Genomic DNA, 15451 nt, shown 5'->3' on the forward strand with positions numbered 1-15451 from the left:
ACGTTTATTTGTCCAATAAATTAAAAATAGATTTTCACTTTTACTTGTCACTTTTAGCATATCAAGATAAGACAATTTTCTTTTTTCTGTTTTACCCATAGTATTAATTACACACTTCAAATCATTTTCCAAGTCTAATAAAAATATGCACCAATTAATATGGGTACATCGGTAAATTATGTACTTTATTTATTATTTTTTAAGAGGTGTGCAAAATCCATAATGGACAAGTAAAAGTAAACGAATGGAGCAATTCTTTTTATTTTAAATTATTTTCAAAGTGCAAGAGCTATGTTCCTTCATCCGGTAAAAGACAAGTCAAGAGTCATCTACATATGCCATCTTTAATAATAGGGAAATCAATCAGGAAAATAATAAATTTAGCCAATTACATAATTAATTTTTGAAGCCATTAGGATGCTGTCATTAATGTACACAAAATCAAAGCTTTCATGATAAGTAAAAATAGTTATGTCTTTTCCATTACCTACCCTAAATATACTCTTTAAACAAGTAGACACTTAAAACTTAGTTTTGATAGCAATCCTTGGAAAAAAATAAAAAGACTTCAGTTATAATTTTATTATTTAGGTTGAATAAGTGAAAATAAATTACTACACTAATCAAATGTATGTTAGCCCGCCTAACGGTAGAATTCAGAAAGGTTCAAAAGAGTAATGAATGTAAATTAATCCAAATGATAAATGCATGATTAAAAGGTTCAAGGAATGAGAGTCAAGAAACGTACAACTATAAAAGGGCAAGAAAAGAGTGATTCTTTCCGTCAAATCTCTTCCTCTCCATCGTCATGTACTCAACATCTTTCAGGCATTTTATTAAAATTTTATTAATTTATCCTTTTTGTTCCCCCCCCCCCCCCCCCCCCAAAGTAATTTATCCTTTTTGTACTCTTCTTTGTTTTTGCAGAAAAATATACATATATTGTTGGTGGTTAAAATGGAAATACTCATGAGATCAACGTTCGCTACATTCTTGATGGCACACAATATTTATATATCACGATGAAATTTTAAATGTGGTTTATTGTCCTGGTAAAATAGTGCTATAGTTTTAATATTCGAATATTTGTCTTGTACTTTTGACAGGTTATTTCTACTTTACGTAAAGAAAGTTGATATATCTTTAATTTTCTTTCTAATGAGAAGATATTATTTATTTCTTATAACTTTAATTTTGTATATTATTTATTTCTTATAACTTTAATTTTGTGTATTGGTACATATATCTTCTATCACAATTATACTTTCCTGTAAGGTGAATTTATGGTCTGCAGGTTTCGTTTCATAGAAATAACAAGTTAGAAAAAATAAAATAAAAATGTCAATAAAAACTTTTTCTACAGGTTTATTTGATAGATAAAATATAATTTTACTTTTTCAATTTGATTTTAATTAATTTTAAGATCTTTAATTTTGTGAACTTTAATGATGACTATTAGCTTGCGGAATATTAAAGTTCTTTTACATAATTTGTGACAATTATTAAGTGAAAGATAAAATAATATATGCCAATTTAATTGCATAGAGGGAAATGAATCTATAGGGAATTGTTGGAAGAGTTAATTTTACTCCTGAACTATTCAGGAGGAAACTTTTGTCCAATTTTTATTTTTTCAGCACAAAAATGCTCACGCAATTAGACAATGGCTCAAAAAAAAAAAAATCCGCAAATCAGACCAGTCAGAAAATAACATATCGAAACAAAAAAGAGAAGTGTGCGTTAATTTTCTTTTGCATAATGTGTGACAAATGTTAAGCGAAAAATAAAATAATATAAGCCAATTTAATTGCATAGAGGGAAATGATTCTATAGGGAATTGGTGGAAGAGTTAATTTTATTCCTGAACTATTGCAGAGGAAAATTTTGTCCCCTTTTTATTTTTATCGCAATTCGCCAACGACTCAAAAAATGTGCAAATCAGACCAATCAGAAAAAGAACATATCAAAATAAAAAAGAGAAGTGCGTGTTTAATTGACGCATATCGGCCAACTTTAGGTGTTTAATAGGTCGTAGCTTGTGATAAAGTGGGGCGAAGTTCACAGATAGCCGACTACAAAATGCAAAATTTAATCCAAAGCCAATACTAAGTATAACTATTGATTTTAATTTAGAGATCCTGTTTTTCTTTTTTTATACAAAATTTAACCGTTTTAAAATCAACTCAAGGCCCGTGAGTCTGAAGTTTTATTATATATAAACATTGTACTTTGGCTTGCCAAAACTTAGCTTCAGAAAATTTCGAAGCAAGCAATTTAAGACATATACATGAAACAATTAACAAATGTTGCACGTGTCCAAAAATCTGTTACTCTATAAAAAGTAGCTGACTGTTGTGTTTTTTTTTTCTCCATGGTAAAGAGTTTGTGATCTGTGTAATTCCGGCTTCCTGTAAGTTCAATTTTCCTCATATGTTGCTATTGATTTTTGTTATAATTGAATTTATTTCTTAATTTTGGGCTGAGTACTATGGTGGCAAACCCACGTCTCTCCAAGGGGTGTATGTCTTTTGCAATCCTTTTATAATTGAGATGGAATGAAGTTGATCTTTCGACAAGAGTTGCTAGTAACTTTTCTGGCAATAATAATTGATAATCTCTCTCTCTTTTTAATCAATCCACTAGGCGGTGTTTAGGGCTAATTTTTATTAATCAATTAAAGCAAACCTCAAAGAGAAGAATACAAGGAAGGAGGTCTAGGCCCTAATGAGGTAATGAACCTCTACTAATTAATAAGCATGAAGAAAATAAGAGCTAGAGAAAACTAGGTATTATATGATCACATAGTTTATAATACAATCTATGATGATATTGCAAATAAGGATGCTTAAGTAATGCAAAAAAAAAAAAAAAACAAGAATAAAGTTGAGTTACCAACCTCAAACTTTATTTTATATATGTATGACCAAAAAAAGATCTCTTGCCCGTCTAAAGTATCTTAAAGTATTTTCTTCTTGTCTTCTTCTTCAAATCTGTCCAACAACACTTGATAGTTCATCATTTCTTCTTAGATTTATTGGATCTTGTTGAAGTTGTTGACACTATCATATGATCCTGCTTTGTTAGTCGCATCAGTAGGTGTCTTGGAACAAATTCTTCATTCATCTTACCATCCCAACTATTCTGTCTTCCATGTGTTTTCCTTTTGCTTTTGTTGCTTTCACTTCTTTGTTGCCTAGGTGAGAGATCCTCATCCTTAGCCACCTTATCAAAGCATGTGTCCAGCATATCATCCTCCTCATCTCCATCGAACATGTCATAGCCCAAGTCAACATCAAAAGTTGTAGTTGGATTAACTCCTGAAACTACATCTCCTAGCTCAGGGCTCTTTGCCAATACTCCCATATCCTTGGTGGTAATGGACAAGCTCTTTTTAGAGTTATCAATTGCATTCAATGTATCTCTCATTGTCATACCTGGATTTGCCTTACTTGAAGGTACAAATACGGGTGCTTGAGGACTTAACTTACTCCTAAGAGGAGAAGTAATATGCTCCTCTTCCTCAACTGAATCTGCTCACCTCGTTTGGTTTTTCATCCGAAACAATCAAATCGTTTGTAAAATTAGCTTGCACAAAAGTATTATTTTTCTCCACACAATGGTCTAGCTGAAATTTTTCAATACCGGACATTGGTTCAAAAACATTTTGAGTTGGTAGTATTAAATTAGGATCGACGCACAACTAAACATTTCCCGTCGCACCCTTTCCCCAACTTGGAAAATTACTTTGACTAGCCAAGGAACCAATACGACTTCCCCCTGAATTTTTGTGTGCAACCAATGTCCAATCTCCAGTTCTATTCTCGTTTTCAACTTTTGAAACATGCTGCCCAGAATTTTCAGCAGCATTAACATCAACTGTATCGATCAGTTTTTGCCCCGAATCAACTCGTGACGCATCGACCCTAAATCTTGGTGTTGCCCTGGTTTTTTTATTGCATTGCTATTTAATTGCTTCCCAGATGATTCCATATCAGTAGCACCAATATTAAGAGCCACTAGTGGTGATTTCTCTACTGTAGCATCAACTGGTTTTGACGCTAAAACAGTATCCAAGTCAGCCTCTATTGTGGCTGCATGATTTTGCAATGGAGCCTCTGAAACACCTCTTTTCCAGAATCTATTTCTTGAACAATATTATTGATAATCTCTCCAATAGTATAATGGATATCAATATTCAATCCTCTGTTCTTTATCTTAAAATTAAAATTGTATGTTATATAACAGAAATTAAATATCGCAAAATTTGCCACTGCACTAGTCACTCGTAAAATGGGAAAACTCAGTCTAGTTAGAGCTTCCAAGTTAAAAAAGATGGTTATGAAATTAACTTGGAATTTCAATAAAAATGAATTCTCAGTGTCTCAAACTAGAATCACTGGTATTAGAATGGCCAGCGGTTAAGTCAACAGGGATCTCTAACTGAGATGGCATAAATAAGGTGTATGAATTACAGTTCTATCTCTTTGTTACTCTTTTTCTTCTTCTTCTTCTTTTTTTTTTTTTTTTTTTTTTTTTTGGCGTGTAACATGGCTGGGATTTAGAGGCCATGCTAGATTTTTTGAGCTCATTACATAACTTGAAATGATGTTGTACTTGTAAATATTTTGGAAAGTTGGGCGGCATTTAAGGGCATTCTTTATTACCCGATCTTTAGTGAATTACAAACTTGAACATTCGTGTAATCTGATTATGGCAGAGTACAGCCATGCCTTTTGGTAAAAAAAAAAAAAAAAGTTTAAACTGATCTTAAAAAAGTAATTTAAATTTCCTTTGTTGCTTTTTAATTGTTGATTTGGTTAAAATATATTGCTTTAACTATTACATAAGGGTGGCGTCATAGAACTTAATTTGTTCAGTCTTGTTCCGAAAGAGAGGATAAAATGGATGTATTATAACTAGATCAGTGTCAACTCTAGCAGTTGGAAAAGGTAGGAAGAAAATCAACATTCCAGCTGGCATACGGTAGAAAGAAATCTGAGATGTTTTGAAAGCAAAAGAGAGCATACACAAGCTAAAGTACAATACTGTATTCATCTTAAATATAACACAACGGACATAAATAATCAAGCATCAATCATGAGCGGATGGTCTAACTCCACCTAATGGCGACTATGGACAAACTGGAGTCTAATCTTTTTAAGTGTTGAAAGAGCATTTCCCATACTAATTCTTGCATCAGGTGTCACTAAAGTGCAACTCAAAGCTAATTCCATGATAGATAACATACACTGCATCTTTGTGTCGGTTTGTTCATCCCCTCGCTGTACCAAATTAGCATCCACCACATTATGGATCCCATTTGGAAAAGAATCACTAACCCAACGTCGTATGCTCAAGTCTCCAGTAAATCTTTCATCACTTGGTCGCATTCTTGTAAACGTCTCCATCATCAGGATGCCAAAACTATAAACATCGGAGCTCGTGGATACTATTCCATCTTGGCCATACTCTGCAATCATAATGATCAGAAAAACTTCCTAGTTATCAAGGAATATGCTAAATCAGAGAGTACCAATCTATATCTAGGGGAAAGAATTGTATTGGGAATTTAAAGGATGTGAGGAAGCTTTAAAAAGTTCTAGTACCTGGAGCTATATATCCAAGGGTTGCAATCGTCCCTGTTTGTACAAAAGCCTCCCCTGCTCCTAACAATTTTGCAATGCCAAAATCACTGACATGGCCAACCATTTCTTGATCTACCAAGACATTGCTTGGCTTCAGGTCACAATGCACCACTGGTGTTGAATAGCCATTGTGGAGATAGTCCATTGCAGATGCAACATCTATTATTATATCTAATCTCTTTAACATGTCTAGGAAACAATTATGACTGTATAGCCATCTTTCAAGTGTCCCATTCGGCATGTACTCCAATACTAAGGCTTTGAAATCAGGGTTGGAGCAACTAGTGATCACTTTAGTAAGATTTCGATGGCGGAGGTTGCGCAACATCTCACATTCGGTATCAAAACTTTTGAATGCACCCTCCAATTGCACATTGAATACCTTTAGTGCAAAAAGAGTACCATCCTTAAGTATCCCTTTGTAGACCATGCTGAAACTCCCATTACCAAGCAAGTTGCTCTCATTGAATCCTTCAGTTGCTTGTTCTAGTTCATAATAAGAAATTCTTTCATGCCCTTTCACCAAAGGTACATCTGCTACACCTGCATTCTTTTTTGTTTTTCGCAATCTCAAAAATACATATGCGACGGCTAATGCAAGAATTAGCATGCCCGCACCAGAAAGGACGTATAAAACTAGCATTGCCTTTTTCTTCTTGGGAGATCTAATGTCACATGGTGACACATGAAACTTAGAATCACCACAAAGCGCATCATTTGACAAGAAAGATTGGCCTGTAGCATTTGCAAAAGGACCACCAGTGGGAATCTCTCCACTGAATTCATTAAATGAGAAGTTCAAGTATTTGAGATACACAAGAGCTTCTAATGACTTAGGAATTTCACCAATAAGATTGTTATAGCACAAATCCAAGAATTCCAAAGCCAGCATTTTGCCAAATGAATCAGGAACAGGCCCATCTAATCTATTATGCGCAAAAGAAAGTTTTATCAATCTATCTAGACCCCCTAAGGTGCTAGGGATCTTACCAAGAAAATTATTTTTTGATAGATCGATGAGTGTTGCAACCTTTAAATTTCCGATCTCCTGAGGAATTTGTCCAGTTAATAAATTGGACGAAACATTGAATTCTATGAGATCTTGAAGGCTCCCCAAGCTTGCAGATAAGCTCCCATTCAGTCTGTTGTAAGCTAGATTAAGTTTCCTCAAACTGGTAACATTTCCTAAGCATGGTGGCACCAAGCCAGAAAACTGATTTTCTGTCAAGGATAATGCTCCAAGATTCTTTAAATTGCAGATAACGTCTGGTATGATTCCTTCTATCTTGTTGCTATCTAGGTAAAGTTCTTGAAGGTTCAACATACCTTGAATAGTTTTTGGGATATATCCAGTCAATTCATTGTTAAAAAGAGATAATATTGTTGCTCCAGTAAGATTACCAATTTCTTCAGGAATGATGCCCTTCAGTTTACAATTCTGTCCTTCAAAAATTTGCAGAGAGTCAGAGAAATTCCCAACTGATGCAGGAAGAACACCATCCAACGGGTTATATGAAAAACGGAGTTCTTTTAGTTTCCTACAGTTTGTCAAAGATGTCAGGAAGCTTAATGCTGAATCACCAATAAAATTGTTCGCTCGCAGGTCCAAAAGCTCAAGGTTTAAGTTACCAAGTGATTGAGGAATTGGACCTGTCAAACTGTTGATTGAAAGATCGACCATTCGGAGTCTTGAAGAATTTGAGATAGTAGCAGAGATATACCCACTCAGAATATTGTTTGCACATAATATTCCTTCTAGGCTGGGCATTCCACTGCCTAAGTCTGATGGTAGACGACCTGAAAGCATGTTTTCGTCAAGTTCTACTATCTGCAGTGCTGACATGTTGAAAATGCTCGTGGGGATGGAACCAATAAGATTACATCCGGGTAAACTCAACAGCTGTAGCTTCTGAAGATTACCTAGCTCCACTGGTATCTCTCCTGTCAAGTGGGGAAATATATATGAGTACAAAATTGGTGAAAGAGTGAAAAAGAAGAAAATGTCAAATTTCTTGCAAGTAAATGTCATACTACCTTCCAAGTGTTGTACCCCAAGAAATAATTCTATAAGTGCTGTTAAGTTCGCTAGTTCTCTTGGTATAGTTCCAGTGAACTGATTGACAGACAACGACAAGATTTGCAGCTTTCTGCATTTTTGTATGTTTGGTGGAATAACGCCATCTAGGGAGTTGCTTGAGAGGTAAAGCCCTTTCAAATTTGGAAGATGGTCACATATAGTTGTTGGAAGCTTACCAGTAAGATTGTTTCCGGAAAGAGAAATGGTTCGCATTGTTGTAATGTTAAATATTGATGGTGGTATAGAGCCAGTAAGGTGGTTAGATTCCAGATTTAAAGCAGTCATGTAACGAAGATCACCGAGCTCTCGAGGGATCTCTCCTACGAGAAAATTTTGCTTTATTCTCAATACTTCGAGATTTGTTAGATTGGAAAGTGAAGATGGTACTTTCCCTGAAAATTGGTTGCTTGAAAGCCGCAAAATGCGAAGGTTTGGCAATAAACTTAAAAATGATGGAATGCCACCAGTTAAGTTATTGCTTGTGACATCAATCAGTTTCAACCTCTGCAAATGAACCAACTCTTCTGGCAAATCCCCATGGAAAGTGTTGTAACTAATGTCAAGGGAAACAAGAAATGAGAGGTTTCCGAGGTTTGGAGGAATGGTACCATGAAGTTGCATGCTAGAAATATTAAAAGCAGTCACTCGTTTGTGGCGGGAGCTGCAAGTGATTCCAACCCAGCTGCAAACTGGGCTGGAAGAAGACCAATTGGCTGCTAAGATGTTGTTGGGACCAAAAGAAATGTGAGATTTCAAGGCAAGTAGAGCAGCTTTATCGGTGCTAATATTGGGAACAATAGCTAGTGAAGTATGGTCATGATGCAGAATGAAAACTGAAAGAGCAAAGAGAATATTGCAACTTCTTCCCATAACTATACAAAGCAGGTTTATCTTTTCCTAAAACAAGAATGAATTATGTGAAGCAATGATGTCGGATAAACTATTTAATGATATCAATGTACTGTGTTATTCTCTGGAGTGTTAAGACAAGAGTGTCAATTTTTAATACTACAAGTTGTATTAGTGAGACTTGGTCAACAGTCCAGCTCCTCCAATCACGGCATTATCTCTTTTCTAGTTTCTGCTACTTGCTCCCCCCCCCCCCCCCCCCCCCCCACACACACACACACCCCAACTGAATTCTGTATTCATGGAATTTTTGTCATTTCTTTGACATGAAAAATTGAGGTGCATCATTCACCATATGTGGGCTTTTAATAGTGTATGGTAATCTCCAAAAGTAATTTGCAAGACTGAATATTGTCAAGATCATCCTTGAAGAGCCCGAAATTCAAAGAAGTGTAGAAAGAGGAACAAAATGTCGAAGTAAAACAAAGTTAAAATTGTATATTCCAACAACTTATGAACTAGGAACTCTAGCCATGCTATTTGAAAACACGTTTGAAGTCCTTATTAGTAATTTGCAATATGCACCCCTAACATGTTACATGCCTACTGTTTTACGATTTACATCTTAACTTTTTTTTTTTTTAAAATGATATGCACCATAATTTCCTTAGTTTCTTGCATATTCATAAAAAGGTAATATTACATTACTTATGAGGGTAAAATAGAAAAAACACAATTAATTTTCATACAATGTATTTAATCCTCAGAAAGTGGCAGGTAGGTATTGTTCTCACCTTCTCCCACAGGTGTACTGTGCATGGTTTGGGTTTTAGCCCAAGCCAAGAATACAACAGAAATACCATTTAATGATCGATGGCTTCAATAATTCGACATGTACCTTGATCTTTTGTGTTCTTCGTTATTGAAATTGTAAGAATCGGTAATGGATCATTCATACGCAAAAATACTAATCAGACTTCATATGTATAAGTCTCTTCACTACAATCCAAGTACAATCAAACTTTAAATGAAAATTAATCTCATTCTGGAAAAGTTTAAAACTTAGCGTGGCATGCCTCAGTGGCTTTTGCTTCAATGGAAATGCCGAGACCAATTTGCATTTTGTTAATTAAGTTCAAAACTGTCCGATGGAACAAATGAAAAATCAGTTTCTTGTCTTTCTACTCTATCAAAGTATAGTGATATTTCTCGCTTTAAAAATGTCTAAAGAGTTATTGAAGAGTAACGCTGCAACTGGACGGGAGAAAGACTAATTGAGAGTTTGGTGTATTTGAATGCAGCAGATGTATTTGATTCAATTTTTGCTTTTGTTTTCTAGTTTAAAGTTTAAACCTTCTTTTTTGTATTTCCTAATTCTGCTTTCCTAGTTTGCCCTCATAAATAATTGAGAAAATGTCCTTTTTATGGTTTTGTAAAAAATTAAGGAGATTAGGGTGCAAGTGATTATAAAAAATAGAATAATGATAAATTGTGAAAGAATATATATGTTGGGGGTACAAACTGCAAATTATTCGTCCTTATTATAACATAAACTATATTTTAGAATAGGGTGAGGGTGCTACATTTTTGTTGACCGGAAAATGGCATTGGTCCCTACAGGCAAGCTGGAGGCCCTATACTATTGTTAGTCATCAGAGTGTTTTTTGGCTAAGAATTTTTTTGTGAAATTTTTTGATTCAATTTTTGCTTTTGTTTTCTAGTTTAAAGTTTAAACCTTCTTTTTTGTATTTCCTAATTCTGCTTTCCTAGTTTTCCCTCACAAATAGTCGAGAGAGTGACCTTTTTATGGTTTTGTAAAAAATTAAGGAGATTAGGCTGTAAATAATAATTTTTAAAAAAATAGAATAATTTATAAATTACGAAAGGATATATATGTTGGGGGTACAAATTGCAAAATATTCGTCCTTTTTCTAACATAATCTATATTTTAGAACAGGGTCAGGGTGTTGACTGGAAAATGGCATTGATTACCCTATAGGCAAGCTGGAGGCGCTATAGTATTGTTAGTCTTCAGAGTGTTTTTTGGTTAAGAATTTTTTGTGAAAGTCGGTCAACAGTCAAGAAATCTTTGATTCAATATTTGCTTTTGTTTTCCAGTTTAAAGTTTAAACCTTCTTTTTTGTATTTCCTAATTCTGCTTTCCTAGTTTGCCCTCATAAATAGCCGAGAAAATGACCTTTTTATGGTTTTGTAAAAAAAAAAATAGGGAGATTAGGGTGCAAATAATTATAAAAAATAGAATAATGTATAAATTACGAAAGGATATATATGTTGGGGGTACAAATTGCAAATTATTCATCCTTATTCTAACATAAACTATATTTTAGAACAGGGTCAGGGTGCTACATTTTTGTTAACTGGAAAATGGCATCGGTTACGCTACAGGCAACCTGGAGGCCCTATACTATTGTTAGTCTTCAGAGTGTTTTTTGGTTAAGAATTTTTTGTGAAAGTCAGTCAACAGTCAAGTCCCCCCTCCCCCCCTCCCTCTCCCCCTCCCTTCCCGGGAGTTCCTAACTGGATGTAGACAAAGATTTTTATCTTTTTGAAAACAGTGAGGGGAGACTAATTGACATGACAATTGAATGGTTACTAGACGCATTATTGAGGTTTATCACTTTCTAGGAAGCGCGTTAAAGTTTTTAAAAACTGTGAGGGGAGACTATTTGACATGACAATTGAATGGTTACTTGGCGCATTATTGAGGTTTATCGCTTTCTAGGAAGTGCGTTAAAGGGCTCTTTGCATTTGCACTCTTAACATATGCACTATTCTTTAATTTACATATTCTTTTAGGATTTGCTCCCCAAAGTATGTGTCTTTTTTAATTGAATTTTATCTTTAAGTTTTAGAAGAAGATGGCATATCAGTGGCGGACCTAGTAAGAGCGGTGACCCCCTTTGGTGAAAAATTGCACTGTATGTACAAGGTGAAAATTATTTTTTATGTATATATAGTAGACGTTGAATGTTACACCCCGCATTTTCGTATGTTGAGATTCGAGCTTATATGTGTTTAACTTATGATTATAAGGATTTAGGTTCATATAGTAAGCCATGAAAGGATTGAAGGGCAAGTGAATCAAGAAAATTAAATTTGTCGGACCTTGGAGAAAAATATGAGGAGCAATTTTAGACCAACTTGGGAGACGAATATCTCTTAGCATATGAGTGTTTTAAGGTGTTTCAAAAGCCTAAAATGAAGTTCGTCGAGTCTAGTTTCCAACGCAATAAACCTCTTGTCGATAGGAGATCGGAGTAGAGAATTATGGACGTTACAAGTTCAGCTGACAGAACAGAAACGCGTGCTACAGTATAAAAAGGGTAATAACCCCTTTTTTTCATCAGATTTTGCTGGAAATTTCCAGATTTTAGAGAGAGAGAGAGAGAGAGAGAGAGGGAAACCAAAAGTAAGCAATTTTCAAGCGACGGAGTATTAATCGAAGCTCGGATACACGTATAGAGGTGATTCTAGCATGGTTTTGCGGTGGATATTAACGATATCGCCGTGTTAACTAAAATAAGGTATGAATCTCCTATTATTAATGTTTATTTTAGTTTATTTACGGAGATAAAATTGTCATATAGCCGTATAATAGTTTTGTTAGTGGAAATTTGGGATAAACCCCACATGGGATGTTTATGGAGTATTTTGGTATCGAGGATATTATGATTAATGTTGGTATTGATGTTGTTGTTGTTGGTTGCTGAATTACTATTTTGGGGTTAGGCATATAAATAGGGGAGATGCTGCCGAAATTTCGGCAGATTCCAAAGAGATTTATTTGAAGGACTAAGACGAGCATTGAGTAGTCAAAGCTAAGGCGACCAAAAGATATGTTAAGGCTTCCCTTTCTTTCGAATGCATGATTCCTATGGTACGGTTTCATAAATGTTTTCATAACGTCTTTGTTTCAAAAGCTAGATGTTTATGACTCCTAAGCATGATTCCTTTCCCGATAACCCGTAAATGTCTTTCCAAAATGCTCGTATTTTTCAAACCAAAGGTTATGATTATGTGAGCTCTTGTGATAATAGCGACGAACATATTTTTACAATGATAATGATGATGGTAAAAGTGAGAATATTTTCTACAACGAGTATGATGATGATGTGTTTAAAGATAAATGCCTCAAGTTATGAGATTGATATTTTTATGAGAATATTGAGCTATTTTCCTAACTTTCTCAATTTTATTCATTGTTGTGGCCTCACCTTAAAATAATTGTTCCTTCAAGGTGAGAGAGAGCGATGATTATTCCATAATATAATTGGAGATTACCGACCTTACGTCACTCCGATAGAGTTATAGCTTTTCTTGGGCCCTCATGCATGCTGCTTATATGATATATGTATATATATATATATATATGATATATGTATATATGTGATATATGTATATGTATATGGGGAATATGGGAAAAAGGGTGAGGCGTTATATACGCATAGCCACCTGATCAGCTGGATATCATCTCGGACGCGGGATGTCTGGGCAGTTATTACCACTGGTCTATGACCAGTTGGGCAGATGTATATATTTACCACTGGATTGCAGCCAGTCGAGCAGTTACCATCGTGCTACGGCCGGTCGGGCAGTTACCGCTGATCAGTCGGGCAGTTGCGCTCTACCGTCGGGCGATAATCGGACGGGACGTTACCACCGGACTGCAGCCGGTCGGGCAGTTACCACTGATCAGTTGAGCAGTTAGCATAGGACGATTAGTGAGATAAAGGCACAGTACTGTACATAGATATGGTTAAGCATGCGAGAGTATAGAGAGAGACATGTATCATATATGGATCGGGTTGCATGCCGCAACACATATTCAGATAACGTTTGATAATAATGTAACCAGGACTATGGTAGGGTATACAAACTTAGTAAAGATTGCAAGAAGATGAAGAGGTATGTATACACATGCTAAATTTCCATCGCTAGTTCAGAAATGCCAGGTTGATTCTTATTCTTCTCATCTTTAGTGTATGGCTAATTTGTTTCTCCTTCCGCCTTGCATACTCAGTACATTGCTCGTACTGACGTCCCTTCTTGTGGACGCTGCGTTTCATGCCACGCAGGTGTATACAGATGAGTAGAGGATATTGCTAGAAGATGTTCCAGCTGGATTAGCGAGCTCCATTTCCTTCCGGAGTGTTGCCGAGTCAGAGTATCTATGTTATGGTATCTTGATTGATGTTAGAGACTTTGCAGACAGGGTTACGTATATAGCATGTTAGTCTTGTAAGCGACTCTGCAAGCCGATGTATCATTATGCATTATGTCACGAATTTCATATAATTACATATTTTTCTTTGATTCGAGAAAGACGAAAGGAATGTTTTCGAAAAGCTTCCATTATGCGTTTCATTTCATGACTTAAGAGTCCTGTGAGATTATGAGTATAACGAGAACCAGTGGGTTCGCTCGGCTCTAAGTAAGGGTCGAGTACCCATCATGCCCTATCAAGATTGTGGTGTGACAAACTGAACTCCCTCAGCTTCTTCATTTATGGCTTCTTTATATTTTTAAACCCCCTTGGCATAAATCCTGGCTCCTCCACTGGGCATATGTCACACATTCTTTATAAAGCCAAGTTTTACAGAGGACGGTATGGCATGACATGTCATAAACTCCAAGAACTATATTATTACTCTAAGATGTAAGTTAAGCATCATGCATTCTTGATTAAAGAGGATGGTTAAATGTGAACTTGTTCCCTTAACAATAATTAGGTCTAATATCAGTAGAATAATTTTTAAGCTAAGACTAGGAACTGTCCCTGGTTAAAAAGTAGAGATTAGCTTAACTAATCGGAAATGTCGTTTTCCTGTGTGCATCTCAAAGGTAGTTTCGGGTTCAACATTTACTTTCATGGTTGTACAGAAAAAGGGCCATTGCCTTCCTTTTCAGTTTTCAAAATCTTTTTTCTTCCATCTTCGTTCAGTCAATGGGTCTTCCACTTGAAGTTTGAATAGATGACTAACAATTATAACAACTAAGAACTTCTTGTTAGAAGTACAAGATAATAAATTCTGTTCGTTAACGTATAAGTGCCCGTTTGGATTGGCTTATAAGTTGGTCAAACCAGTTTATAAGTCATTTTTAATTTATTTGAGTGTTTGACAAAAATAAAAAACAACTTAACTTAAGTTAAAAAGTGCTTAAAATAAATAAAATACAAGAAGTTGCTTAACTCCATTTTTTTTGGGGGGCTTAAAAGTCATTTTGATTTGATCAACAACTTTACCCTTTTATTCCTTATACTTTCTATTAATTTCAATACTACCTTTACTTCTAAAAACTCTTTAAACACTTTTATCCAAATACGTAACTGCTTATTTATACAATAATTTTCAGCACTGAAAAGTACTTTAAACACTTATGTTTAAAAACTACCTTTTTTTTCCGGCTAATCTAAACGGGCTATTCTTGATAAAGTTGATCCTGTAACTTCACTTTTAAAAGTAAAAAGCTTGTATCAGCTCTTTCTTTTCTTGCAGTAATGGGTCGCAAATACTATATACCAACCGGAGGCAATCTAGGATTTGAAGGTTTCAGGTGTCGCAACTAGGATAAATGGATCGGTATGTTCAATTTTGGGCTTCGGTTACGATGCATCTTTTTTATTTATATAGATAATTGATCAAATATGCAGATTTATTTAGTTATGCTCTTTTTAAATACCTTGAGATTAAAGATTCTTAAGTTGTCTAATTTTTTTTTGTTTTTTTTTTTGTTTGAACAGATAAAAGGCCTTATTCTCTAGTTTGAGAAATAAAAAAAATTCTATGTTAGAAACACCTGTATAAACCATCTTCCTTAAAAAAAAAAAAAAAAAAAAAAAAAAAACCATCTTCCTATG

General features: G+C 35.0%; 1 protein-coding gene across 1 annotated transcript; it reads right to left on the reverse strand.

Annotated features, from left to right (window-relative positions):
- Window positions 1–4984: 4984 nt before the first annotated feature.
- LOC132623366 (probable LRR receptor-like serine/threonine-protein kinase At3g47570) lies at window positions 4985–8726 on the reverse strand. Its single transcript, XM_060338117.1, has 3 exons — window positions 7680–8726; window positions 5607–7586; window positions 4985–5470 (listed from the first exon to the last, which is right to left on the reverse strand). Exons 1-3 carry the CDS (start codon window positions 8590–8592, stop codon window positions 5121–5123), a joined length of 3243 nt encoding a protein of 1080 aa, XP_060194100.1. The 5' UTR covers window positions 8593–8726; the 3' UTR covers window positions 4985–5120.
- Window positions 8727–15451: the final 6725 nt, after the last annotated feature.

This window comes from Lycium barbarum, chromosome 12, assembly GCF_019175385.1.
Source record: "Lycium barbarum isolate Lr01 chromosome 12, ASM1917538v2, whole genome shotgun sequence".
NCBI lineage: Eukaryota > Viridiplantae > Streptophyta > Magnoliopsida > Solanales > Solanaceae > Lycium > Lycium barbarum.